This window comes from Hyaena hyaena, unplaced genomic scaffold, assembly GCF_003009895.1.
Source record: "Hyaena hyaena isolate Hyena2069 unplaced genomic scaffold, ASM300989v1 scaffold_106, whole genome shotgun sequence".
Lineage (NCBI taxonomy): Eukaryota > Metazoa > Chordata > Mammalia > Carnivora > Hyaenidae > Hyaena > Hyaena hyaena.
In genome coordinates, this window is record NW_024080738.1 from 3,161,023 (window position 1) to 3,188,285 (window position 27,263).

The 27,263-nt window shown below is 41.8% G+C and overlaps 1 protein-coding gene across 2 annotated transcripts in view; it reads left to right on the forward strand.

Annotated features, from left to right (window-relative positions):
- LHFPL6 (LHFPL tetraspan subfamily member 6) overlaps positions 1 to 25,743 on the forward strand; it is a 246,915-nt gene extending 221,172 nt beyond the window's left edge. For both annotated transcript variants that reach the window (XM_039236124.1, XM_039236125.1), the window contains exon 4: positions 24,589 to 25,743. In XM_039236124.1, the coding sequence (XP_039092055.1) occupies positions 24,589 to 24,707 (119 nt within the window). In that variant the 3' untranslated portion in view covers positions 24,708 to 25,743. The remainder of the gene's footprint in view (positions 1 to 24,588) is intronic.
- Positions 25,744 to 27,263: the final 1,520 nt, after the last annotated feature.

A 27,263-nucleotide genomic window follows, 5' to 3' on the forward strand; every position in this document is an offset into this window, starting at 1 on the left:
GCAGTCAGCACAGAGCCCGACACGGGGCTCGGACCCACGAACCGTGAGATCATGACCCAAGCGAAAGTCGGACGCTTAACCAACTAAGCCACCCAGGCGCCCCATGTACAGGACCATTTTTAATGAATATTTGCTGATTAGTCTTTTTTTCTTTCTTTTGCATTTCAGAACAGTAAGTTGAGATTTACATGTTAAGCATAAGGTCTTTATAATCAGGTTGTCCAATTGATTGAATTCATGCCTCGGAGATATTTTCATCCACCAGACTTTTCTAATTATATCCTTATGATCAAAAGTAGTGTTTCAATTAATTTGTCTCACCAATTTGCCAAGTAAATTTGAGTAATTATTGCTTTCATTTTGCTATTTAATTTGATTAAGAACCCATCATGTTTCCTGTTCTTGAAATTATGCTCTTGGATTCTCAAGAACAGTCCCATGAACTCCGAGAACTCAGAGTCTGTCAGCGTTGAAAAAGATGAGAGTCTGTTTCTTCCAAATTTTCAGTCCAGTGAAGAAATCTCTTCTAATCGAATCTAAACAATGACCGTGTCTCATCTCTTTGGACACATCCCTTTCACTCCTCATGTTTTCTCTCCTTTCAAATCTAATTGCACTTGAGAAAAATTAATTTGCAAGTTATAGTCAGAGGGAAAAAATAAGAACAAAAAGAAAATTTGTCCAAGTTGCTAGAAGTCCTTTAGAAGCCTGTGTTCCCTCCCGTGGCGTGCTAGCACAGGCGGGTGGCGGCCAAACCGAGCAGCCACTGTGAGCCGAACCAAGACCCAAACTGAGGAGGCCCAGGGCACTCGCGGGAACGCTCTGGAATGTGACTCTAGATGTGCTGGGAATGTGCCACGGGCAGAGGAAGGTCTACACGGCCAGTGCTGAAGGGATCGGGCAGTGCCCGGGCCACTCCAGAGGGAATGCAGCCAGCTTGGCTGCTCACTCAGCCTACTTCGGGGCTTCTTTTCATGAGAAGGGTTTCCGCATTCATTCTAAAACGGGAGGCGAAGAACCAATTCAGTTCAGGGCCATGAATACCAGTGTGACCATGGCAACAATAACAGACCATGCACATTTCCATTTTAAGTTATACCTTAGTCAGTGCCTCTAGTACTGCTTTAGCAAAAAGTACCCCGTTCTGTATAATCACAGATCCAATCCTGTCTGCCGCCCTAAACGCATCTTTGTATGTTCCAGATGAGCCTATGGGACAGGAGTTTTGCAACTTCAGTGTCTAGCTCAATGTTTGGCCCAGAGAAGTATTGCACAGATTTATTTATTTGACAAATATTTATTAAGCACGTTCTTGGGGCATCTGGGTGGCTCACTCGGTTAAGTGTCCAACTTTGGATCAGGTCATGATCTCACAGTTCATGGGTTCGAGCCCCGCATCGGGCTCTGTGCTGACAGCTAGCTCAGAGCCTGGAGCCTGCTTCACATTCTGTGTGTGTGTCTCTCTCTGACCCTCCCCTGCTCACGCTGTCTCTCTCTCTCTCTCAGAAATAAATTAAAAAAAAAAAAAACATTTAAAAAAATATTAAGCACGTTCTTGGCATCAAAAATCGTGCCACAAACTTAGGCAAACTTAGGACGAAATTATGAATTAAGATAAACATGATCCTTATGCATATCATGTATCTGCCATCTATGAAATGATTACCCAAAGGGAGGGAGGAAAAGAAAGAGGGAAGGGGGTGGAGGGAAAGAGAGGGAAGAAAGAGGCATGGGAAGGAAGAAAAGCAGATGAGAGGGAAGGAAGGAAGAAAGCCTATTGCTAATTTTGACCTCCTAAAGGGAACCTGCCATCATGTTTCTATATATACTGGCCAGCGATAACACGGGGAGAGCTATGGTCTTACTCTCCAAAGGAATATGGCTGAACTATCTCCCAGAAAAAAATCAAGTTAACGGTCATCGTTTAAAGAATGAAATGCCCTGAGAGATGAAAAAGAAAGAGCTCTAAATTCTTCCCTTCTTAAAGTCTTTTTTGGTTTGGTTATTTCAGAGCAGGATTATTCCCAATCTTGTATGAAGCCTGTCTTAAAACCTAATTCAGTGGCTTCCCAGTGATTATACAAAAAGGCAATTCTCTTTAAAAGCCTGTGGGACATAATATTTCTTAAGATATGGCCACCGCACTTTTGAGAAAAATAGGCTAGTCTGTCTTTTAAAGATTCTTCTTAAATGTTTTCATTGTTATCTCCATTATAACCAAAAATATGAGCTGCCTGGGTGGCTCAGTCGGTTAAGTGTCCAGCTCTTGATTTCGGCTCAGGTCATGATCTCACCCTTCCTGAGACTGAGACCTGCATCAGGCTCTGTGATGACAATGCAGAGCCTGCTTGGGATTTTCTCTGCTCCTTCCCCCTTCATACTTGTGTGCCCCCCGCCTCAAAATAAATAAATAAAATAAACATAAAAAAATAGATACACCTCAGTGGCCTGCCATTTTAGATAGAGTGCACTTAAGGAACTTTAGGAAATTCAACTGGCTCTTCTAATTATTCTTTTGTACTAGATGCTCTTAACTATTTCTTAGTATGTTCCACTAGAATAATAATCTGGGGGTAGTAAAGCTCTAATTTTAAATTTAACTATTTTTGATGCTTTAGATCCTCTCTCAGGAATGAACTTTGTTCAACTAACTCTATCAATGATGTCCTTAAGAAAGAAAGGGCAGTTAAGATAAATTGGCTATATGAACATCATCTTGAATAAATCTATAGATTTTATTGAAGTTTCCTGGTAGTTGAGGATTTGGGAAATAATCTGCTAATTAGGGAGAAGAATCGATCCCCTCCTCTCACTCCAAGCTACCCCTTTGGATGCTGTAATTAATGCAGCCCCCTTGAGAAGCCCTCTACTTGCCCCCTGCCCTCCAGGAGATTATAGTTGAGAGATCTGTCACAAATTTATCTTAGAACATTCTCTTATTAAATAGTAACACTGAAGAAAGACCTTCTAGTGAACCTTCCAGTTGCTGGGAGATTTGTCTACACATACATTAGAGAAGAGTTCTTTCAGATCTTGATAATAAGATTCTTAATCTTGGGAGTATTTCTGCCCCAGAGTTGAGAACTCAAATGTTTTGTGACCTTACTCTGTATTTTTGCCTTTGTTTCATAACAGAAGCGAGAAAGTAGCCACTTCTCCTCCTTTGCAGGTCTTCTTTTAAGAAAAGGCCATTTGTGGGGGTGCCTGGATGGTTCAGTCAGTTGAGCGTCCGACTTCAGCTCAGGTCATGATCTCACAGTTCGTGGGTTCTAGCCCTGTGTCATGCTCTGTGCTGGCGGCTAGCTCAGAGCCTGGAGCCTGTTTCGGATTCTGTGTCTCCCTCTCTCTCTGACCCTCCTCTGCTCACGCTATCTCTCTCTCTCAGAAATAAATAAAAACATTAAAAATTTTTTTTAAAAAAAGAAAGGGCCATTTGTAAACATTACTCATTAATAACATACCAAATGTGTTTTAGAATAAAGCCAAGAATATAAGAAAATAATCAAAAGACTGATCTGACTTTTTTTTAGGTTTATTTATTTATTTTGAGAGAGAGAGAGAACACAAGCAGATGAGGGACAGAGAGAGAATTCCAAGCAGGCTCCACACTGTTAGCACAGAGCCCAATATGGGGCTCAATCTCACGAACTGTGACATCATGACCTGAGCCAGAATCAAGATTTGGATGCTTGACTGAGCCACCCAGGTGTCCCAAGGCTGATCTGACCTCTAATCTGATTTCTAATCTGGTAGAATATTGACAAAGCTAGTTAATATAGAGGATTTGTAGAGAAAAACTTATTTATGAGATATTTTCAGAAAAATTCATTTGAAATGGATTTTTCCAGATAAATGAATTTTCCCCTTAAAGGAGTAGTTAATGGAAAAAAGCGTGGGCTGGTGTCTATCCCAGCTTCACTCCCTTATAGCTGCTTGCTTCTGGACAAGTTATCTGGCCTCGCAGAATTTCAGTTCTTCAGCCTCTAAAACTGAATGACAACCCCCACTTCAAGGCCTGTTAAAAGGATTAGGTATGATGAAAGCGGAAGGTGCTTTGAACATGGAACAAGGAAGACCTACGGTAAATATTAGTCCCGCCTTTCTGCCTTAAAGGCCAATGCAGTTCCTGTTTTAATCCTGTGTTGAAATGGTTTGAGGCTGTAGATGTATTAGAGCCAGTATCCATCCTTTTAGCCAGAATATATGAAACATATAAAAAATATAAGCAGGCCTGTAAGAAAAAACCTCATTAGCAGTTATTTTTTCACATGACTTACAAGGAGCCGTTCCGAAGAGTCATGCACATTTTTAAGAGTGATTTGCCTTTTCGCTAAATAGCCAAGACTGAACAATTTTTTAAGTTCTTTCTGGGTTTTTGTTGTTGTTTTGCAAGAGTTTTATGTCACGCTGTCGGCAGTTATTCATTGCAGTTATTAATTACGCCTTTCTGTCCTTATTCCCTCACTTCTAATTTGTGTCCTTTCTAATCTAATCATGCATCCTCTTAAAATCATGGTTTAAAGGAACACAGTTCGACTCTGTTTCTGTGTACTCTGTGTCCCTGAAGTCCTGATTTTTCTATGCTCTGCACAGTGTTTTTTTTTTCCTTACCTCCTGATTTGGGGTCACGTTTTGGATAGCAGAGAACGTCAGCTACGTGATACCTGGATTATAAGCCACTTTGGCTTGGCAACTGGGTGTTTTGATGGCAGTGGTCAATGAGTTCAGTGTTACAGGAGCGCTTGTTCCGGGAATTGATGTCTCCAGATAATTCAAGGGTTCAAAGTGCATTGATAAGCCTCAGAGATTTGTGAGCCCACTGAGACTGTGTGCAAATTTGGTACGCCTATGTGCACATGCTGTTTGCTGGAGAGTTTTTCCAGCTTTTATATAGTATTCTTCAAATAGATTCCTGACATCTGGGGACTTAGAACCTCTGGTAAACCACATTTGGAAGTCTGATATTAGGAACCTGAGAAACTTGACCTCTAGACTTTACCTGCCAACGATCCTCAAAAGCCCACTCCAGACCCCTGCCCAGAAGCTGGAAAGCCACTGAACCCTATTGACTTGATTTCACTAGCTATGGAAGTGTCAGAGGGATGTTGTAGGGGAAAACATCATACTTACACTAAGCATTATTGCAAATAGATACTCCCATATTCCAATTCTACATTGGGTTTTATTGTTTGGTTGGTTTTTTGGTTTTATTTTGGGTTTTGTTTGTGTGTGTGTGTGTGTGTGTGTGTGTTTTGTTTGTTTTTTGCTTTTTAAAAAGTCCGCTTTATTGAGATAGAATTTCCACACAGCAAAATTTACCAATTTTAAGAGTAAAATTCAAAGGATTTTGACAAACTTATGAAATCATGTAACCACCTCCAAAATAATAATATCGAACATTTCCATCACCCCCAAAGGATTCCCTCATACTTCTGCTTATTCTGTTTTGAAATACTATCTGTGAAAATGAATGTTCAACCATCCTGGTGAATTGAAGATGTTTCCACTCAGACTGCTAGCCAGTTCCACTGGTGCCACTAGTAGAAGATAGTCATTTAGCACGTCTCCAGAGCTCTTGGTTCTGAACTGTCTTGTCATAGATGTTTGTATGGTGAATAACCTTGAAAGATATTGAATCCTGCCAGAGCAGAGGACAGGTTTGTTTATTGTTTAGTATAATAAAGATAATGTCTCCCTCTTGGGCAAAGTTTGGGCAGATTTGTTTACAGCCCATTATAAAAAATTGGGGTCCTCTAAGCATGGGATTCCTCAACTGTGACCCAAATTCACTGAGTTTGCCACATCAGCCCCTGTGAGATGTGGGAGGCAAGGGGATGGATGCAAATGTGAAGCTCAAGCTGGTTGCTGTGCTGTTAATAATACATCTCTACATCTCTAATGTGGGAGTCTCTTGTCTTCTCCGGCATCTGTGAAATGGTGGCAGTTTAATGAGCTAGCTCGCAAGCACAGTAAAGTCTCAGATTCCTCAGGTTCTTGACAGCACAGGTATAATGCCTGTAATTCATACAAAAATACTTCAGGATAAACAGAGCTGTGTGAATCAGTTAGGGGTAGTTACAACTCAGGTACATCCTCCAGAACAGATACTCAAAGGCAGCTCATACAAGTGTTCTGTTATCTATATCCCAACCGACACCAGAAGCTTTATAGCCATGTCAGAAATGGATTTTTATTGGTGGAATTAGTATCTTATTAACTAGCATGATGAAAGTTAAACATGGATTCTTATCAGCGAGACTGTGGATTAACTCAAAGAGTTAAAGACACTCCCTATCCTTACAGGAAGGGATATAACCATCCACCCTGCCTTTAGCCATTATTCTAAGTCTCCATGATATTCAAACTCGCAAACAACCAGTTTTTCCTAGGCCCGGACCAGTCCACACTGGAAGCTTGGTCACAGCGCTGGAGCGGGCTCCCCAGGGGTCCTGCTCTGCCCAGCACTAGCTCCTTGGTTTCTGGGACCCAAGGCTAGGATTGTGTAGGGTTGTCAGACAGGGAAGGGACAGTGGGACACTTGGGAACTTGGAGAAGTGGCTGTTTACCCACCAGTACAGAGAGGCACATATTTTATTATTTTTGACAACTGGGGCCAGTTCACTAAAGCATTCCAGCTCTGCGTATAATGCCCCGAGGAATGGCAATCAAGGCCGATCATCCCTGAAAAGCTCCATTTCCAGTCTTTGTTTGGAGGACTTTTGGTTGTGTGTTGCCACAGGGAATAGAGTCCTTCCCTGGAACATTGTGCCAGTGGTTCCTTCACGCAGACGGGTTATTTCCAAACACTCAGAGGATACAGAGCTAAGATTTAACCAGCTCCCAGAGCAGGCTGATGGACGACCTGGTTTGTGCCTGCTTTTGATAGCTCTTTGTTTAAGAAGTGTCTGTATGTGTGGCAGGATTTGGTCTGAGGCTTGCTTTCATTATAACTTGGACATGAGTTTGTAGGAGAGTGGCTCCCGGGCACCATCCCCCACACTTTTTCAGCAGTGACTATAATTTACCGGAGAGTCTCAAGGTTGTGCTTGACCAAATTGGATTAGGCTCATCCCCTGCAGCCACCTTACACGTAAGGAGGGATCATCCAGGGAAACCTTTTCAACGGAGGGCAGCTAGCTAACCAAGATCAAAGCTGCGCCGGCTGCAGCCCATTTCCATTTAACTAGATACCGAGAGTATATTCAGAGGCTTCGTGGTGGCTGATGGAAGCATGACAGACAAAGGGAAGAGGGCTGATAAAATGCCATCAGGCTGGAGTGCAGTGCCACTTCATGTAGGTTTGCTGGAAATTGGCTGCAGCCGCAGGCTACACTGAGGACCGGCAATTAGAGACAGTCTAGGTACCTTCACATGCCCTTTGGGGCCATTTATGAGTCAGAAGAGCAGAATCTGAGGTCATTCCAGCCCTTAGAAACAGCAATGACACAGAGCTAAAGGCTAACCTGTCACCATACACTGAAGAAAGCCCCACTGGTTATCTGAGCTTTCCCCACCTGGAGATTGGATTCTGTGTCAGTTCACAGCGTGAGCGCAAAGGCCACCAGGGTACCTTGTGTATATAGAGCCAGTGTGTGTGCCTCATCACCTCAACAGTAGTGGTAAGTGAAACTTTTAGGATGGACTCCATGCTAAGGGGCAAGGATTAATAACAACCATGACAGTTGAGACTTAGCTGGCCAGACGGGACAAAGGGGAAACCATTTTTTATGTGTAAATTGCACAAATGTGTGTATTAACGAAATTATTTACTGGACCACAGAACAGAGGCCCATTTGATTGGTGTGATCATAAGAATTCAGATGCCCTCACCCTACTTTTCTGATACTTAAACTGAGATTTGATTATACTTCTCGAAGCACCAGAGTGGCTTTGTTTTGGCCCTGCTTTGTGTTGTGGGAATGCTGTGTAGGCAAAACATCTTAGCCACCTGTTTCATGGTTACGTGGCTCTTACTGGAATTCAGGATGGGGTGCTGCAGGACTTGGAGTCAGTGTAGAGTTTCAGAGGAAGGCCCCTGAATGGATCTGGTTGGAAGGACGAACAAGGAGCAGGTGTGGCAGGATCAGGAACACCCCTGAAAGCCCAGGTGCAAGAGGAAGTGAGGCATGACACGTGGGCGGCCACACCACCAAAATGCCGGAAGGGCTGTTTCTTAGATATTTCGGGATCAGTTTCTCTGATTGACCCATCTCTGCTCTGTTCTCTACCCCCACATAACACTGCTCTTGTTTTGTGATATTGCGACAAAATGTATGTAACATAAAATGGATCATTTTAACCATTTCTAAGTGTACGATTCAATGGCATTAAGTAAATTCACACTGTGGTGCAACCATCATCACTATCTATTTTCTGTTTCCAGAACTTTTTCATCATCCTAAACACCATCTGTACCCGGTAAACAATAACTCTCCATTGTCTTCTACTAACCACTATTTAACTTCCTGTCTCTATGAATTCCCCTATTCAAACCTCATACGCATGGACTCCTACAATATTTGTCCTTTTGTGTCTGGCCTTTTTAAATATTTTTTAAGGTTTATTGATTTATTTTGAGAAAGAGAGAGATCACAAGCAGAGGAGGGGCAGAGAGAGGGAAAGAGAGAGAATCCCAAGCAGACTCTGTGCTGTCAGTGCAAGCCCGACATGGGTCTCGAACCCACGAACTGTGAGATCATGACCTGAGCGGAGATCAAGAGTTGGATACTTAACTGACCGAGCCACCCAGATGCCCCAGTGTCTGGGTTTTTTCACGTAGTATAATGTCTAGGTTCATCCATGTTGTATAGCGTGTGCTAGACGGTCATTCCTTTTTATGGCTGAATAATATTCCATTATGTGGATACACCACATTTTTTTCTGTCCTTCTAACCCTGCTCATTTTTTATCTAGAGTTGTTTTCACACTGGTGATTTATTCATATTGACATGAAATACACCTGTTCCCCTGGTTGTTGGTTTATCTACCCCCCCCACACACACACACACATACAATTTTATAATTATTTGCTTTTACTTTGGGAAGTTAACTTTCTAAGTACAGGTAGGTAATGATGTGATGTACATACTCATTATCCAAATAGGACTAGATTTTTGGTTAAGAATAACCCAGTGTCAGCACCCTGCTTTAGGTTTAAACCAAGAAACTCAAAATTATAAACAAAAGACTCTCCCTACTGAAGAAAACACATTCAAGAGACCCAGGAAGGTGACTTTGGTCACTGGCAAAATATAGGAGATGACCTATATCAAGGGTAAGCATGCCATGTGACAAATATGTCCTGCTTGTTTTTTCAGTAAGTTTTATTGGAACATAGCCATGCTCATGCATTTACTTAGTGTCTATGGCTGCTTTTTCTAAAACTTTATTTATTTAGAGAGAGAGAGTGTGAAGAATAGGGGAAGAGAGACAAAGAATCCCAAGCAGGCTCCGAGCTGTCAGCACAGAGCCCAGTGCGGGACTTGAACTCATAAACCTGATCATGGCCTGAGCCAAAATCAAGAGTCAGACACTTAACCAATTGAGCCACCCAGGCTCCTCTCAATGGCTGCTTTTGACCCAAAATATTTACGATCTGGCTCTTTTCAGAAAAAGATTGCCAAGCCTTGCTGTATATGATCCTTCTCCAGTGTCCTTTTTCTCTAAAATCTGTGATGCTGTGATGTGCTAGGTGGGAGGAGGAGGAGTGAAGGAAGGGTAAAGTCACAAGGACACAGAAACAAAGTCCCGGTTGTCAAATTGCATCCCAGGTAACACAAAGCCTCCTGCCATCCCTCCCCACCACAGCTGAGCGCAGCGGACTGCAGCCAGCAAAGCAAACAGCCTGCTAACTCCGCCTGCGTGAAGAGGACATGCTAGCATTAATGATGAAATAGTGTGAACCGATAAGTGAGGGGCATATGTGTGCAGAACACACGTGTCCCGGTGAGGAAGACAAGGAGCGTTGACTCCATCTCTTCTAGGAAGCGCCAGGCAGAAGACCCAGCAGCAAGGAGGCACAGATCTCTTCTCCTCCACAGAGCGCCTCCAGGCCCGGGCTTATAGATAGTCCACGTGGGAAGCACCACTTGCCACGGAAGGAAAGGGGCTTTTCCAGCTGATACCTAGATTTGACCCAAGCCAAGCAGATGCTCGATGAGAGAAACCTACAGGCGTTCTCTGTGCCAGCAGCGTCGTCGCTGGCAGCGCCAGCTGGGAGTGTGTGCAGCAGGTCAGCAGGTCAGGGGGATGCACGGTCAGGACCACGGTCAGGAACTCAGCCTGCACAGGACACAGGCTTTTTCACACGTCAAGCCTTGTCAAGGACCAGTGCGTCACACCTCCGTTTCTGTGTCCTTGTGACTTTACCCTTCCTTCACTCCTTCTCCTCCCACCTAGCACCTCATAGCATCACAGATTTTAGAGGAAAGGGACACTGGAGAAGGATCCTGTGCAGCAAACGGTACATCTGCACCTGCGTGCCGCACACATACGTCCCTCACTGACTGGTTCACGCTGCTTTATGATGAATGCCAGAATGTCGTTTTTATTTAGGCGGAGTTAGTAGGCTGTTTGCTTTGCTGGCTGTGGTCCGCTGTGCTCAGCGGTGGTGGCCGGGATGGCAGGAGGCTTTGCGTTACACGGGATGCAACTTGAGGTCAGGGACCCCCCCAGATACTCCACTGAGTGCTGTGCTCAGCAGAGCAACGTGTGCAAATGGAGTGGAAGAGGGTGAATGCATATTTACATGAGGCAAATGACACAATAAAAATTGCCGTCAGTTCTCATTTTGTATGCTGTATGACCAACACACTTATTGAGTTCCTGCCCTTTATATTTACAAGCATAAAAGTCTCCTAGTCATTTTATAGATGTATGTACATGTATGTGTATATTTATTTATATTTTTATATATGTGGGTGTATGTATACATACATGTATGTAGACATAAATTTCTATATTTGTTTAATTTTGACTTTGAAAGGAGCTCAGATTTATAGAAAAGTCACAAAAATAGAGCAAAGAATTCTCATATACTCTTCTCTGATTTCCTTTAATATTAAGTTTTATGTTAGCTTTCTCAGTCTCTCCCAGCCTCCTTCTCTCTTCTCTCTCTCTGATATGATGATCCTCCAACCCTAGACATTTCTGTGAATAATTCCTAAAAGTAATGTCCTTTTTACATAGTGTACAATAACCAAAATTTAAAAAATTGACATTGATGCAATACTGTTAGCTAATATATAGCCCTTACATTGATATATTTTAGATGTAGAATTATGCATATGAGAAATGGAATTCATTTGCTTTTCTCATAATGGGTATTGCTTGTTCTGGATTTTATTTCTGCCTTGTGGTTTTCTGTTTGCAGAAAACAGCAAACACAAACAAGTATTTAAACTCTCCAGATGCTCAAAAAAAAAAATATGCTTGTTGTCCAAACCGACAGTGTAATAGTGAAACATATTGAGATTTTAGGAAAGAAGGTGTTACTAGTAATAGTAGTAACAGTAACTAGCCATGTCTTTTGTCCCTGATGTATGATTTGGGCTCAGCTACTGAACTTTAGGTCAAGCCTGGCTACCGTTCTCAGCATCTGGCCCTTTTGCAAGTGAGCAGCTGTATGGGCGTGAGAGCCCGGATACATATTTTTGGCTAAGTCTCTAAAAGGGTGAGGGCTGGCACCATTTCCTTGGAGGACAGCACATAGTACTTAGGCAAAACTCTCCTCTTTTCTTCAACTCCTCACCCTAACGGTCTAGCTAAAACATTTCCATGGGGACAAAAGAGATACAACCGAGCAAGTTAAAAGTATGACTTTTTATAAACATTTTGGGGAGATTCCAGAAGAGCAATTTATACCATGGAATAGAACTAATTTGCATTTCAGAAAGGTCTCTTCCCCTACAGTCTGGACCCCCTGTAGCACGTGCGCATCACAAGTCCTCTGGGGAGCCCTCTCCTCGCGCTTTCTGCTCTGGCTGCAGAATGGATGAAGCTGAACTGGATAAGGTTCACAAGACTGGCATATACCTTCCCTATCAGAACTTTCCGTAACATACCTCTTCAGACATGGTGCTGTTATGGGCTCGTTCTAGCTGCATGTCTTATCTTTTCCAGAGAGTAAATAGCTGCTCCCCTTGACACACGTGGTTATGAAAATAGTCACTGATTGGGGCGCCTGGGTGGCTTAGTTGGTTAAGCGTCCGACTTTCGCTTGGGTCATGATCTCGCGGTCCGTGGGTTCGAGCCCCGTGTCGGGCTCTGTGCTGACTGCCAGCTCAGAGCCTGGAGCCTCTTTCGGTCTGTGACTCCCTCTCTCTCTGACCCTCCCCTGCTCACGCTGTCTCTCTCTCTCTCCTAGAAATAAATAAAACATAAATTTAAAAAAAAAAAAAAAGAAAATAGTCACTGATGCCATAGCTTGAGTGTGTCGGTCCTTACCAATGGGCATGGCTGCATTTTATAGTCTTTTATGTGTGTGGGGGAGGGGAGGGGTTTAGGTTCTGATCCAACTTGTTTGTTTGCTTGCATTTTATATTCTGAGTAGCATCCTGGTTAACACTGTGGGGAAAGTAGGGCAAACAGAGAAGTTGGGGGATCTTTTAAGACATTTCTTGTCCCCCTTTTTTTTGTTAAAGTGGCTCCAGTGCTCAGAGCTAGATGATCATTCATTGAGGCATACTCTGTGCGGGGTGTGGAAAAGGTCTCATTCAACCTCCAGAGAGCTCACATCCTACTGTTCAGTATCCTGAGGGCAGGACAGGTAGAAAGATAAAGTCAGCTTACTATGTTTGAGACAAGAGCTACAGTCCTTGAGGAGAAACCCTGGGCTTGTCCATTGAGACGCTGCCCTGGAAATTTAGGGCCCATGAACATGGCCACCCCTTGCTAGCACGTTATGGGACATTCACTGCTTAGGATTTAACGTTTTCTACCAGTACACAAACTCCCCACTATCTATTCTTGTTCTGTTTTAAAATTTTTAATGTTTCTTTTTGAGAGACAGAGAGAGAAAGAGAGAGAGAAAGCATGAGCAGGGGAGGGGCACAGAGAGAGGAAGTCACAGAATCTGAAGCAGGCTCCAGGCTCTGAGCTGTCAGCACAGAGCCTGACGCAGGGCTTGAGCTCATGAGCCGTGAGATCATGACCTGAGCCGTAGTCAGACACTCAACTAACTGAGCCACCCAGACGCCCCCACCCCTGTCCCCACACTATCTATTCTTTGGGGAAGTGCTAATGAGGGACATTCCAGATATCTGATTGCACCGGTCCCCAGGGACCACACAGAGTACAATATAAATGGCGCCCTGGAGCTGTGTATAGAACTGCCCTGAGAAGCAGTGTGAGTTTATACTTCCAGTAATAAACAGATGGAGACAAGCATGGGAGCTTAAGAAAGAGCCACACCTTATGTACTTTCTTCCTTCAGTCTTTTTACCTCCTTTTTTATTGTTTTTTTTTTTTTAATATTTATTTATTGTTGAGAGAGAGAGAGAGAGAGCAGGGGAAGGGCAGAGAGAGGGAGACAGACTCCGAAGCAGGCTCCAAGCTCTGTGCTGACAGCAGCAAGCCTGGCTCTGGGCTCGAACTCACGAACCGTGAGATCATGACCAGAGCTGAAGTCGGACACTTAACTGACTGAGCCACCCAGGCACTCCCAGCTCTACATTTCTAAGCCAGCAACCGGAGTTTGGTTGTTCTCTTCTCTTTTCAGACACAGGACAAGTATCATTTTAACCACTTGTTCCATTAAACATTTCAGTTAAAGCTTTTGTATCTTTTAGGCCAAAGGTTTAAAACTTGTTTCTTTTTTACTAGTGGTGCCTTGTTCAGTAACTTCACAAAAGAACAAATGGATTCTTTTTGTTCTTGTTTTTTTTTAATGCATATGCAGACAAGATGGTCTGAATGTGAAGAGACATGAAGGAATTTATTCAAGAAGAGAAAGCCCGATCAAACTTGTGTCCGTGATATTTAAGAGGACAAAAGCTTTTGTCTCTCCACTGATTCTTCCCTCCCGCATTATTTATAAAGCAATTTTAATGTTTTAATGTTTATTGAGTTTTTGAGAGACAGAGAGGGAGCGTGAGCAGGGCAGGGTCAGAGAGAGAGGATTCAGGGCAGGGTCAGAGAGAGAGGAATCCGAAGCAGGCTCCAGGCTCTGAGCGGTCAGCGCAGAGCCCCACTCAGGGCTCTAACTCGAACCGTGAGATCATGACCTGAGCCAAAGTTGGCCGCTTAACCAACTTACCCACTAATATGGAGAAAATTTTAAAATACCACAGAGGAGGGGCGCCTGGGTGGCTTAGTCGGTTAAGCGTCCGACTTTCGCTTAGGTCATGATCTCGCGGTTCGTGGGTTCGAGCCCCACATCGGGCTCTGTGCTGACTGCCAGCTCAGAGCCTGGAGCCTGTTTCAGTCTGTGACTCCCTCTCTCTCTGACCCTCCCCTGCTCACACTGTCTCTCTCTCTCTCCTAGAAATAAACAAAAAACATTAAAAAAAAAAATACCACAGAGGAAAGATAGTCAGCCTTGATAAATGAAGTCAGTTCTCTTATTATACTTGGACCCGGGCACTCATGGCCACAAGGCTGGGGAACTTAGCAGCGACCTAGTGAAGAAAGAAGTATGCTAGGAACTGGTGGGGCCCAGCTTCAAACGCAGAGCACGGGAAGGCCCAGCGCTCCTGGAGTTTTGTATCAGGCGGCATCGGTGAGAGGGCGGGGCTGCTGAGCTACTGCGCTTTGTGGTGCTGGAGCAACACCGGACGGTGCGCGGCACTGTGGCCGAATCTCTGGGTAGGACTGAGGATGACGTGATGGCTCCTGACCAACCGCTGAGGGTTTACAAGCAGACAGTAGCTCGTGAAGGGATCTGGAGTGTGCCCAGGGCTTGGACAGAGTCTGGGAAGGGTCAAAACACCTAGTTTGGGGGCTTGTGCATAGCCAGGTTCACACTGAGGAAGAATCAGTTGTCTGAATTCATCAAGCAAGCTCATTGGGCTCCAGCTCCCCACATTCCCTAGAAGGGATGGTGTTGCCACAAGATGCTGGTTTGGTTCCATCACCTCAGGAATTGGATGCCAAATCAGCCAGAGGCAGGCCTTTAATAACTAGAACCACCCTGCAAGGTGGACGCAATGATGCGGAGTCTTCTAAGAAGACCCATAAATTCAGCAGACTAAAATATATTTTATTTCTCCCTGGCATGGAAATTCTAACAAAGAGAGTACTGTCTAACAAATGGGAAAAGTACACTTGACATAGCTCATCCTAATACATTCTCTGAGCACTGGAGAAATTTCTGGAGTCGGTTTGACCCAAGTTCATGTTGAAGCTTTACCATCTATTTGAGATACTAGGCAAGTTACTTTCCTTGCATGTAACTCAATTTCTTCATCTTCACAAAGGGAATCATGTGGGGAAAATATAAACAGATTTGCTTCTCTAACTTCTGGGAAACATGGGAGGCAAAAATGATTAAGCGAGTTGCCACTTGTAAACTGTTCAGTGCCTGGCTCACAGTCTATCTACATAACAGCTGTTAATATAATGGTTGATTTTGGATTTCTGTTCTCCACCCAAGTGCATCGTCTGATACTCATTCATGCCACGAACACAGATCAATCGTCTGCTGTGGTCCAGGCATTTTACTGAGCACCAAAATACCAAAGTAGAGCAGGAAGACACAGTGAGACGTAGTAGGCTCTGAAATGTTAATGGGACCGATTATGAAAAAAGCCGAGGTTAAACTACAATTTCCTCAAAAGATGAAAAGATCTCTGGAATTCCGTGGTTGCTTGTAGTAAGGCTGGATTCTTTGTACTTTTTCTTCTGTCTCTATTGCTAACAAGAGCTGCACCAAAAACTGACTTGAGCCTCCCCACAAAATCAGCCACACCTCTCCCACCCCGTCTCCTCTTCCAGTCTGCCCTGGAATGCCGCCACAGCGTCTTTTTCCATTGAGTTGGCAGGTGGCTGTGGTTTGCTGCTTTCTGTCCCATTAACCTCTATTTTATCTGTCAAGAAGAGTATTCCCCATTGTTGAAAGCAGCAATTTGCCAACCAAGCTTAGAGTCCTGTTTGATGGAGCATTACAGAGAGCAAAAGGGAGAGTTTAAACAGATTTGCTTCTCTAATTTCCTGAAAGGATCACAGACAAAACTTGCCCTCTAGTAAAATGCTTTTTGTTCGCATTATAATAACACGCATTTATTGCCATGACAGGGGAAGAGAGAGGCCACAGAAGAATGGTCCTGAATTTCCTGATTTCATTTAGTCCTGTTACTACTCATGGACTACTATGTTGTTTCATACATATAATGTCCCTGATAGCCTAATGTCCTCAAAAAGACTTTTTCCTCTTATTATTATAAAACATGGTGCTAAGTTCTTATTATTGAGCATGTGGGTTTAAACAATGTAATCTTGCTCAAAGAGAAAAATAATCTACTTTTCCTTTTCCTTTGGAGAAGTTCAAGGTACAGTGTGTCTGCTGTGCAAGATTGGAAAATCACAGAACTCTCACGAACTCTAGATGTTTTATATTTATATTTATGTTTCATGAAAAAATTCCCTCTTATATCTGGTTGATTTCATCCAATTGAACTTCTTCAAAACATACGTGTAGTATATACAAGGGATGGCTTCAAAATAATGCAAGTGGTATGAGCGATCCTTGAGCACTGGTCATACCAGAACAAACTTCATTAGACCGAAGACCCTATCTGTCTTGTTCACTGCTGGGTCTCTAGCTTGTATAACATCGCAACACATATAATAGGTGCTCAAGATTTACTGGTTAATGTTGAATACCATACAATTCCACCTACCAGTACAGATGAAATTTCTGGAGAAGAAGTTTTTAGGCTTCGAACTCTCAAACTCTGGAGGTGGTCATAACCCATCCCCATCTCTTGTTTAAACCCAAGATGGCATTCATTTCTTCTTAAGCTGTACTTTTACCAAGACCTAAATCTGCCTATGTTTCTCCATTTCCCAGCCCCTAGTGCAAGTACACTCTTCCCTGGCCTCCCACATTTCTGCTTGGCTTGCTTCTGCTCTTCTTCCAGGTCTCAGCATAAATTTCACTTCTAACTTAAGATTCTCCTACACTGACCACACTCTATTAAGATCCCTTGTGATTTGCTGTCTTAGCATCCTGAATTTCTTTTCTTCAAAGCACATATCACAACTATCATTATATAATTACATAATGACTGTTTAGTACTTGACTAGGCAATAGCTCCTTGATAGCAGGGACTGTATCCCTCTTGTTTCCAACATGATATTCAGCACCGAGTGATCCTCAGAGTGGGCACTATTATTTATAAGTATTTGTTGAACTGATGAGTGACTTGAAGGAGAGAGGGAAAGAGGAAGAATGGGAAGAAAGGAATCAAGGAGTAAGGAATCAGGGATTAGATGGCTTAGTGTTTCTTTAGATTTGCCTAAATCCTATTGACACATCTTGATTTTACCAGATTGATTCCCACAATTTCCCGCTTCTCAAAAGATGTGTGTGTGTGTGTGTGTGTGTGTGTGTGTTTATGTATGTTTTTGTATATTCTGATGAGGGTAGTTTGATGGGCTGGCTATATTTCTGAATAATCCAGAATGCCAGAATAAATCCATATTGATTTAATGGTTCTGTATTTTATGAATTACTTGGTGATTGAAAAGTACTTGGTAAATGAAAACCTTCATATCTGAAATGGAAGAATATTTTCTTTTAGATCACACTGAACATTAGTTGCTTATTTCGGATCTGAGCCAGTTGCTGAATTTAAATCACAAAATGTCTAGATTACACACATAAATCTGTACATATGAGTAATTAGTGGCATTATCTGATGACATTCTCAAACATTTTCTTTTCCTATGGTACACTTTTTAAGTAACTATTTAATTTCCTTCCTATTTCCTTTTTTTTAAGTTTACTTATTTATTTTGAGATAGAGAGAAAGAGAGGGGAAGGGTGTCAGGGAGGGGCAGAGAGAGTAAGAGAGATTCCCAAGTAGGCTCCAAGCTGCCAGCATAGAGCCCTACGCAGTGCTCGATCCCACATACTGTAAAGATCATGACCTGAGCTGAAATCAAAAGTCAGACGCTCAAATGACTGAGCCACCGAGGTGCCCCTCTTTCTGTTTTCATCTGTTAGACAGCTGGTTTGATGAGCTGACTACATGTTTTATGACACAAACAAGAAGGACTCCAGAAACATAACAATTATTGAAAATGAGACATACGCACGTACAAGACATGGAGTTGGATTTGCACACCCCACCCCCCAGAAGACAGTGGTATGGGGTGAGTGTGAGACTCGTGGTGCTGAAGACTTTATCTCCACAGGCAGAGGCTTAACCACCCCAGCCACCTAACAAGCCACAGGAGCCCTGCCATCCACTGAAAGACCCAGTGGGGAAATGGGAAGTAAAGCAGTGAAGGAGTAAACACCAGACAAGAGTGAGATTTCAGGTGAGGTCCCAGCCGCAGCTCAACTCACTGGGACTCCAGAACGCTAGTTCCACTGTAGAATTTGTCCCACCTGGAGGCAAGAAAGCTGGCTTTCATACTCCTGCAGACATTGGCTACTTGCCACACCAGAGGGCACTTAAGCTGTCTGAGATTTGGGACACCGTGACTCCAGGCTCCTGGGTCCTCTGAAGAAGGTCGCAAGGGTAAACTCTTAGGAGTAGAGCACAGTTAGAAGCTAAGGGCGAGACCCTAGCACCAACTAAGGGGTATTAAGGAATTGGGTGGAATATCTACACCATCTGCTACCAGCCTTGACAGTGAAGAGCCCCTTAAGTTCAACCCCTGCTAGTCTGTTGACTTCCATGGAGAAAAAAAAAAAAAAATTATGCTCTCTCTCCTGGGTCCTCAATAGTCAATCCTTTAGTGGCTTCTTTTTCATCTTTATTTAATATATATGACTACTGTCACATGGACTATTTTTAAAGAATTGCCCTCACCAGTTCCTTTTCTTGAATAAGTGTCTGATAATTAATAAAGAATTGTGTACTCTGCTTTTCATGTTAGGTCATGGAACTGTGTGTAGGTCAATACCTTGTTATTAATGAACAATTGATTGTGTTCCATATTATGGGCCCTCGGCTGAATGGATGGCCCACAAATTTTGCTGACTTCTTGAAGGGTTCTAAAGCACTTGCCATCTCTCAGCTACCTATTAATTCTCCCTCCTAGATTTATTTAATCCAGCTAAAGAATAATTCAAAATGGAGATTATTCCCAAGATTTACAAATAGAGATTTTTACCCCAGCTACATTCGTGGACAGTTATCAGAAACTTTGGCCCATGAAGGGGGGACTCTGCTACATATTCTATAAATCAGTATTAATGGAGGTCATTGTGCCAGTGAGTCCTACCCCAAGGTAGAGATGTTATCTTTCAGGATATATTATCCTGTTAAATTTAACACACTCTGTATGAGGCTATAAATGCTATAAAGTTGGTTTGGGAACGCCTCTCCAAAAGTTCTGTGCCAAAACAGGACTAGAGTTATTCTTGTAATAAAATCCCGGATTTACTCTGTTTTTCAGGGACTAGCTGTTTGCCTACTTTGATTCCTTTCTTTCCATTTTTCTTTTACCTTGCCTTTCATTCAACTTATTGGCGAGTGACTATTATGAACCAGGCACTGTTGTAGGGATAGAGTAGGGGAGAAAATATACAAAGGTTTCCCCTAATTGAAACTTTCATTCTAGTGGAAGAGGCTGAAATTACACACACACACACACACAACACACACACACACACACACACACACACACACGGTATTTACAAACCATGGGAAGTGCTACAAAGGCAATAAAGGGAAGAGAGTGACTGATGAAGCAGGTAGGGGGTGGGATATACCTTTACAGAGGTGCCATTTCAGAAAGAGTCAGCTCTCTAATGATCTGAAGTAGAACTTTCTGGGTAGAGGGAATAATGAATGTGAAGCACCAAGCCAGCAGTAAACCTGGTGAGGTCCAGAGAAGGCAGCCAGTGTGTCCAGAAAGAAGACAAAGGGACGTTGGTCATGAGAGTTGAGAAGTGGGCAGATATCAGCTCATGCAAGGCCTCAGAGGCCTCTGAACAAGACTAGATGCTTGACAGTCCTTTAGAAAATTTCAGGTAAGTCAGTGTCTTAACATGATTTGTTTTTAAAAAGATAGTTGCCTGCTTTGCTGTTGGTGATACCATCAGTGGAAGCACAGAGATGGGAAAGCAATGACAGCAGAATGCTGCAGGCATTTGAGGAACGGTAACACAGGATAAATTTGGGAGAGAAGCAAAGGACTCGCCACTTATTAAGGGCAAGTCTTCAGGCAGGTTAGTGCAATTTTCTTGGCTTCAGTTTTCCCATCTGAATGTACGTATCACATCATGTTCTTATGAAGATTAAATGCATTAATATTTACTCCATGTAAAGCTCTTTTAATAATTTGGAGCAAGTACCAATCAATAATGCTCACAATTTTTAACTGGTTATTTTTATTAGATATAATAAACTTAGGTTGAAGACTGAACATAGCCTATTGTCTGTGTATGTAGGCAGCGCACTCATGAGATAGAGATCCTCAATTTAATCTTGCCGCTATTGCATTATGGTGACCACAAGCCGATGACTCACTTAGCTTAGCTTTGCCTGACCACAGCTTATTTTTAAAAAAAATTTTTTCTTAATGTTTATTTATTTTTGAGAGAGACAGAGTCTAAGTGTTAGAGGGGTAGAGAGAGTGGGAGACACAGAATCCCAAGCAGGTTCTAGGCTCTGAGCTGTCATAACGGAGCCTGACACGGGGCGCAAACTCACAGACCCACAAGATCATGACCTGAGCTGAAGGCAGCTAATTAACCAACTGAGCCACCTAGGTGCCCCAAGAGTTTTATAGTTCTGTGTGTTACATTTAGGTCTGTTATCTAGTTTTAGCTAATTTTTGTGAAGACTGTAGGCTCCATGTCTATTTATTTATTTATTTATTTTGCATGTGAATGTCCAAATATTCCAGCACCATTTATTGAAAAGACTGTTTTTGCTTCATTTTAATGCCTCTGCTCCTTTGTTAAAGATCAGTTAACTATATCTATAAGGGTCTATTTCTGACCTGTCTATTCTGTTCCATTGCTCTATTTGTCTGTTTTTTCATCAATACCACACTGTTTTGATTACTGGAGATGTATAGTAAGTCCTGAAGTTGAGTAGTATCAGTCCTCTAACTGTGTTGAACTTGGCTGTATTTTGTTCAATATTATGTTGGCTATTCTGAGTCTTTTGCCTGTCCATACAAACTTTAGAATAGGTTTGTCAATATCCCCAAAATAACTTACTGAGATTTTTTTTTAAATAGGATTGCTTTGAATCTATAGACCAGTTTGGGAGGGACTGACATCTTGTTACTATCAAGTCTTCCTATTCATGAACATGGAATATTTCTCCACTTATTTAGTTCTTTGATTTTGTTCATCAAATCAATTTTGTAGATTTCCTCATATAGATCTTGTACATGTTTTATTAGATTTATGCCTAATTATTTCACTTTTGGGGGTGCTCATGTAAATGGTATTATCTTTTAAATTTCAATTTTTACTTATTCATTGCTGGTATATAGGAAGTGATTGACTTTTGTATATTACCCTTATATTCTGCAACCTTGATATAATTTGCTTATTAGTTCCAGGAGTGGTATGTGTGTGTTTGGTTGGTTGGTTGGTTGATTTTTTGTGGATTCTTTCACATTTGCTATAGAGACAGTCATGCCATCTACAAACAAAGACAGTTTTTTTCTTCCTTCCCAATCTATATTTCCTTTTCCTGACTTATCACATTAGTTAGAACCTTCAGTAAAATGTTGAAAAGGAGTTTCTTACTGAAGTTTAATGATAACCATATCTAAGCAGTTTCATCAAGATCATTGAAATGGCAATCACTTGAAATTCTGAATTTCTTACAAGCCTAATAAAAATTTAATCTGAAAATAAAAAGCTTTAGGGGCGCCTGGGTGGCCCTCAGTTGAGTATCTGACTTGAGCTCAGATCATGATCTCCTGGTACATGGGTTCAGGCCCCCCATCAGTCTCTGTGCTGACAGCTTGCGCAGAGCCTAGAGCCTGCTTCATTCTGTACCTTCTTCTCTCTCTAACCCTCCTCCATTCATGCTGTCTCTCTCTGTCTCTCAATAATAAATAAAAGTAAAAAAAATTTTTTTAATAAAAAGCTTTATATTTCTCACCATTAAGTATTATATTAGTAATAAATGTTTTAGATATTCTTTGACAAGTTGAGAAAGTTTCCCTCTATTCCTAGTTTACTGAGAATTTTTTTTTAATCATGACTGGTTGTTAGATTTTTGTTAAATCTTTTTTGGACCAGGGCGCCTGGGTGGCTTAGTCGGTTAAGCGTCCGACTTTCGCTTAGGTCATGATCTCGCGGTTCGTGGGTTTGAGCCCCACGTCGGGCTCTGTGCTGACTGCCAGCTCAGAGCCTGGAGCCTCTTTCGGTCTGTGACTCCCTCTCTCTCTGGCCCTCCCTTGCTCACGCTGTCTCTCTCTCTCTCTCTCCTAGAAATAAATAAAAACATTAAAAAAAAAAAAAGAAATCTTTTTTGGACCTACTGATATGATCATATGATTTTTTTTCTTTTAGTCTTTTGATGTGATACATTATATTAATTGACTTTTGAATGCTGAACCAGCCTTTTTTTATTTGGGATAAATCACACTTGGTTGTTGTATGATTCTTTTTATACATTGCTGAATTCGATATGCTAATATTTTGTTGAGAATTTTTTGTATCTTTGTCCTTAAGAAATAATGGTTTTTAGCTTCTTTTCTTGTAAGTTTTTGCAGTTTTGGTGTTAGGGCAATAATGGTTTCATAGAATGTTAATGAATTATGCTCTAAAATTTATTTCTTTTCTCCTGCTTTGAATTTAATTTGCTCTTCTTTTTCTAGTTTCCTAAGGCAGAAACTTATATTATTGATTTTGTATCATTCTTCTCTAATATCTGCTTCCGATGCTATACATTTCCCTCGAAGCACTGTTTTTATTGCATTCTATAAATTTTGATAAGTTGCATTTTCATTGTCATTTATTTCAAACTATTTTAAAATTTCTTTTGAGATTTTTTTCTTTGGCCCTGTGTTATTTGGAAGTGTGTTGTTTAATCTCCATAGATTTTGGTATTTTCCAGTGATCTGTCATTGATTTCTAGTTTAATTCCATTCCAATCTTATCTTTTTTTTTCAGCTTATTTATTTATTTATTTTGAGAGAGAGAGAGAGAAACAAAGCATGAGTGGGGGAGGGGCAGAGAGAGGAGAGAGTGAGAATCCCAAGCAGGCTGCACACCAGCAATGCATAGCCTGACGCAAGGCTTGAGCTCACGAACTGTGAGATCGTGACTAGAACCAAAGTCAGACACTTAACTGACTAAGCTACTCAGGCATTCCAATTTCTATTCTTTTCAATGTTTTAAGGTATGTAGTATGGGCCAGAATCTTAGTGTATTTTCCATGTGACCTTGACGAGAATGTGTATTCTGCTGTTGTTGATTGAGGTAGTCTATAGATGTCAGTTATATTCAGTTGATTGATATCAACTATGTCCTTTTAGATTCTTTCCGCCTGCTGGATCTGTCAATTTCCAATACAGGGGTGTTGAAGTCTCCAACTATGATAATGGACTTACCTATTTCTCCTTGAAATCTGTCAGCTTTTGTGTCATGTAATTTGATGCTCTGTTGCTAGGCACACACATATTACAGATTATTATGTCTTCTTGGAAAATCCACTCCTTTATCACTATGGAATCCCTTCTTTATTCTTGATAACTTTTCTTGCTTTGAAGTCTGCTATCTGAAATGCAGACAGCTACTCCCGCTTTTTTTTTTTTTTTTTTTTTTTTTTTTTTTACTAATTATACTTTTAGTATTGTGGGTGTGTTGTTATTACTATTAGTACCAATCCAACGGTGAGAGATCAGGGCCCATTTGAACTCTTTTCATTACATTCTCATTTATATGACATTTTAATTTAAGAGTATTGACCCCAGAAGGATCTGGGAGTTTTTGTTCTTCAATTCAAAAGGTAGAGTGTGAGCCAGTTCTATATAAATAGCAGTATTCACTTCAGCATCATCCTTCAAATGGATCTCCTCCTCAGAGTGGCCTCTCTGCAGACGGACTGTGGCTACATTTTGGTTTTTTTCATTGTACATCCAAGTTTGGATGATTTCCATTAGAACTAATACTTTCATCTCCCGCATCCTGACGGCTGTCATTCCTCCTTTCCTTCAGCCAGAAGTGTGGGTATTGGTGGAAGAGACTAGGCTTCTGTCTTCTGAGCTAGCAGGAGGCCTGAGGTCTTTCTGAAATGCACGCAACCATTCTGGCTTTCTTCGGTCTGGAGAGACCTTCCGGCACTTGTTATCATTCCATTTGAGCACATGGACCACATTTCTGATGGGTATTTCCGTTTTACTTCAGTGCACCAAGAACATACGTGTGGGGGGAAATAACAGAGCCACCTGTGAAACCATCCTGATCTGTGCCTGCTTTCTGTCCCTCTCCTGTGTCCCTAGGCAACTGTGAGATCGGCTGGGCGTACTATTGCACGGGAGCGGGTGCTGCCACCGCCATGCTGTTGTGCACGTGGCTGGCTTGCTTCTCAGGCAAGAAACAGAAGCAGTATCCCTACTGAGATGGAGCCACCAAGAGCACACAGAGGAGGTGACAGGCCGAAGGGGCCCGGAGAGACCGAAATGTCCAGCTACTTTGGAAAGGTGGAATAGTGGTTCTCATCCACACAGTGCTCATGAAACGAAACCCATTGGGATGATAACCATTGTATAATGTCAAAGCGTCACGCAAGATTTGCAAAAGAAATGGAGAACGTGGAAGAACAGAGAAAAATGGACCAAAGGCTAAAACTATTGCAGGGTGTTGGATGTTTCTGTTCCACAGAGTATTGTTAATGTAGAACACATACACACACAAAACAAATCTATATATGCAAACAAGAGTTTTCGTTTTTGTGTGTGTGTGTGTGTGTGTTTTTAAGATGAGGACTCAGAGAATCAAAAGGGCTAGTAGAAACAGTATTACGTTGGGAATCAGGAGAACCCACAGTTCCCTGTAGGTCATGGCGCTTCTGAAAGCACACACAGGCATACACATCCACACACACCCCCACACACCCCCACACCCAAACACAGACATTGTGGCACAGGCTGTATGGGAGGCTCAGCGTTGCATTACTCCTCTGTTTTCTTTTTATTACACACTTAAAATACAGTATTATCACTTTATAAAGCATACATTAAACCTAATAAATGGACCAGTAAGCCACTCTATCAGTATTTTGTATATCCTGCATAAACTCTTCATGCCCTCAACCTGTTTTCAGTGTTTATAAAGACCTTTAGAGTTAAGCCTTTGTATTTCAATATTATTCAAAAATATGCAAGATTTCTTTGTCTGAGAAGCTTCTGCTGTGATATTCTTATGAACTAAAGGGGCAACTTCCTATCCACTATAGGAGAGAATTCGGTTGAAGGTGTGAACGTAATGAGAGACATTTTCCAGTCATTAGATCTTGTTTTCTTTTGTCCATTATTGTACTGTGCTGTACCACATTTATTTCAATATTCATTTTGTATAAAAAAAAAATTTTAAAGTGCTATTTTGTTTGTATTTGAAAAACTCTGTGAATAAATTCTCTTTGATCAATAGTTAAATGAGTCTTGGAGTGTTAATGCAGTTACTGAATTTACTTCTTTAATTTTCTAAATATAGCCTTTCAACTCCAACAGTCCCATAAATTTTCCCTTTGCTCCCAAGTTCTCCCATCAATTCTCTTGCTAATCACCCAGCTGGCCATTGTTCTTGGCCCACAAGGTATCAAAGGCAAAAGTTCCTGCTTTCCACTTAAATGAGTTGCAGCTAGAATTCTAACTATACTTTAAATCACGACCAAATTCTTATGAGAAAAGACTTTCAAGTCTATTTTGGCTTGGCTTTGAGAATATGGACAATATTTGGTCATGGTTTAGAGCAACGAGAGCCAGGTCATGGTTTGGGAGGTGTCGGGGCAACAGCCTCCAGGACCACGTCAGAGTCATGACCGGCAGGCAGCCTGTGACTTGCTGCCACTGCACCTTCAACACCGTGCTGTGTTTCTTTGATACTTCCGTGCCAGGGACAATTTTACACCACTGTCTTTTAGGGTTCTTCGTCATTTGAGAAAGATTATGTCACATGTCCGCTCTCGGCATAAAGCCTTGACCAAAGAGAAGGATATGGACCTTTTCAGCACTCCAGAACAGAACCAGCACTTTCAGGAGCGAAGATTGCATCCTGGATAATGGATATTTTATTAGGCAACATTGAGTTATTGCGTCAAATCCTTAAAACTTCCATTTCAAATTAGTTTCTCATTTGTGTATTTTTTGAATCGGGGAATTGAGCATTCTGGTGATCTGTAACTATATTTTCTATTCTTTCTATAGATTTTTGTCAATTTCACTTGACTCTCTGAATGCCACACTTGTTTCTGGTTACTTGTAATCATCTGGCGGATTCATGCTGCCCTAGAAGAACAATATGAGAATCAGCCAATAAAATTCTGGACTTTCTACAGCTTTGTTGCTATGGAAAAAGTCATTTCTCCTCTCAAATGCTTAATTCATAATGAGCTGAATATCCTTTGATTGTGTCTCATTGTCCACTGAGCGGGGACTTCTCCACTTTGTGGTTTCCTGAGGAGAGGAGATTGCACTTTGCTTCCTCAGTGAGCCCATCATTTTCATTATTGCTGGTGCTTTTCAAATGTTTTTAACCACACCTTCCTGTCAGAATAGTATTATGACTTCTTAGCTCCCATTATCAAGTGGGAGTTCTCTGCAGAATTCATTAAGGTTATTTCTTGGAACGATTGAATGAGGACATGGCCATTTTTATGGGATCCGTATGATTTCAGAGGTCAGTGAACCTCGCTAAAATCAAAGCTGCCCCTCCAACGGGATGAGTCAAAAGGAAAGCCCTTACACCTCAAGTCCTCACTAGTCATACATGCTTTTGGTTCAAGATGTTGCAGCATTACATGAGGAACATCAAATTTATTAAGAATTACCAAACAATTACATATACTTCTTTACCAAAAACTATCAGGATTCACTAAATAGTCATAACAGCAGCAATAATAAAACCCGCAACAGCTGTGTATTCGCAGGCTGCTTACTGATGTACACGTAAGGGG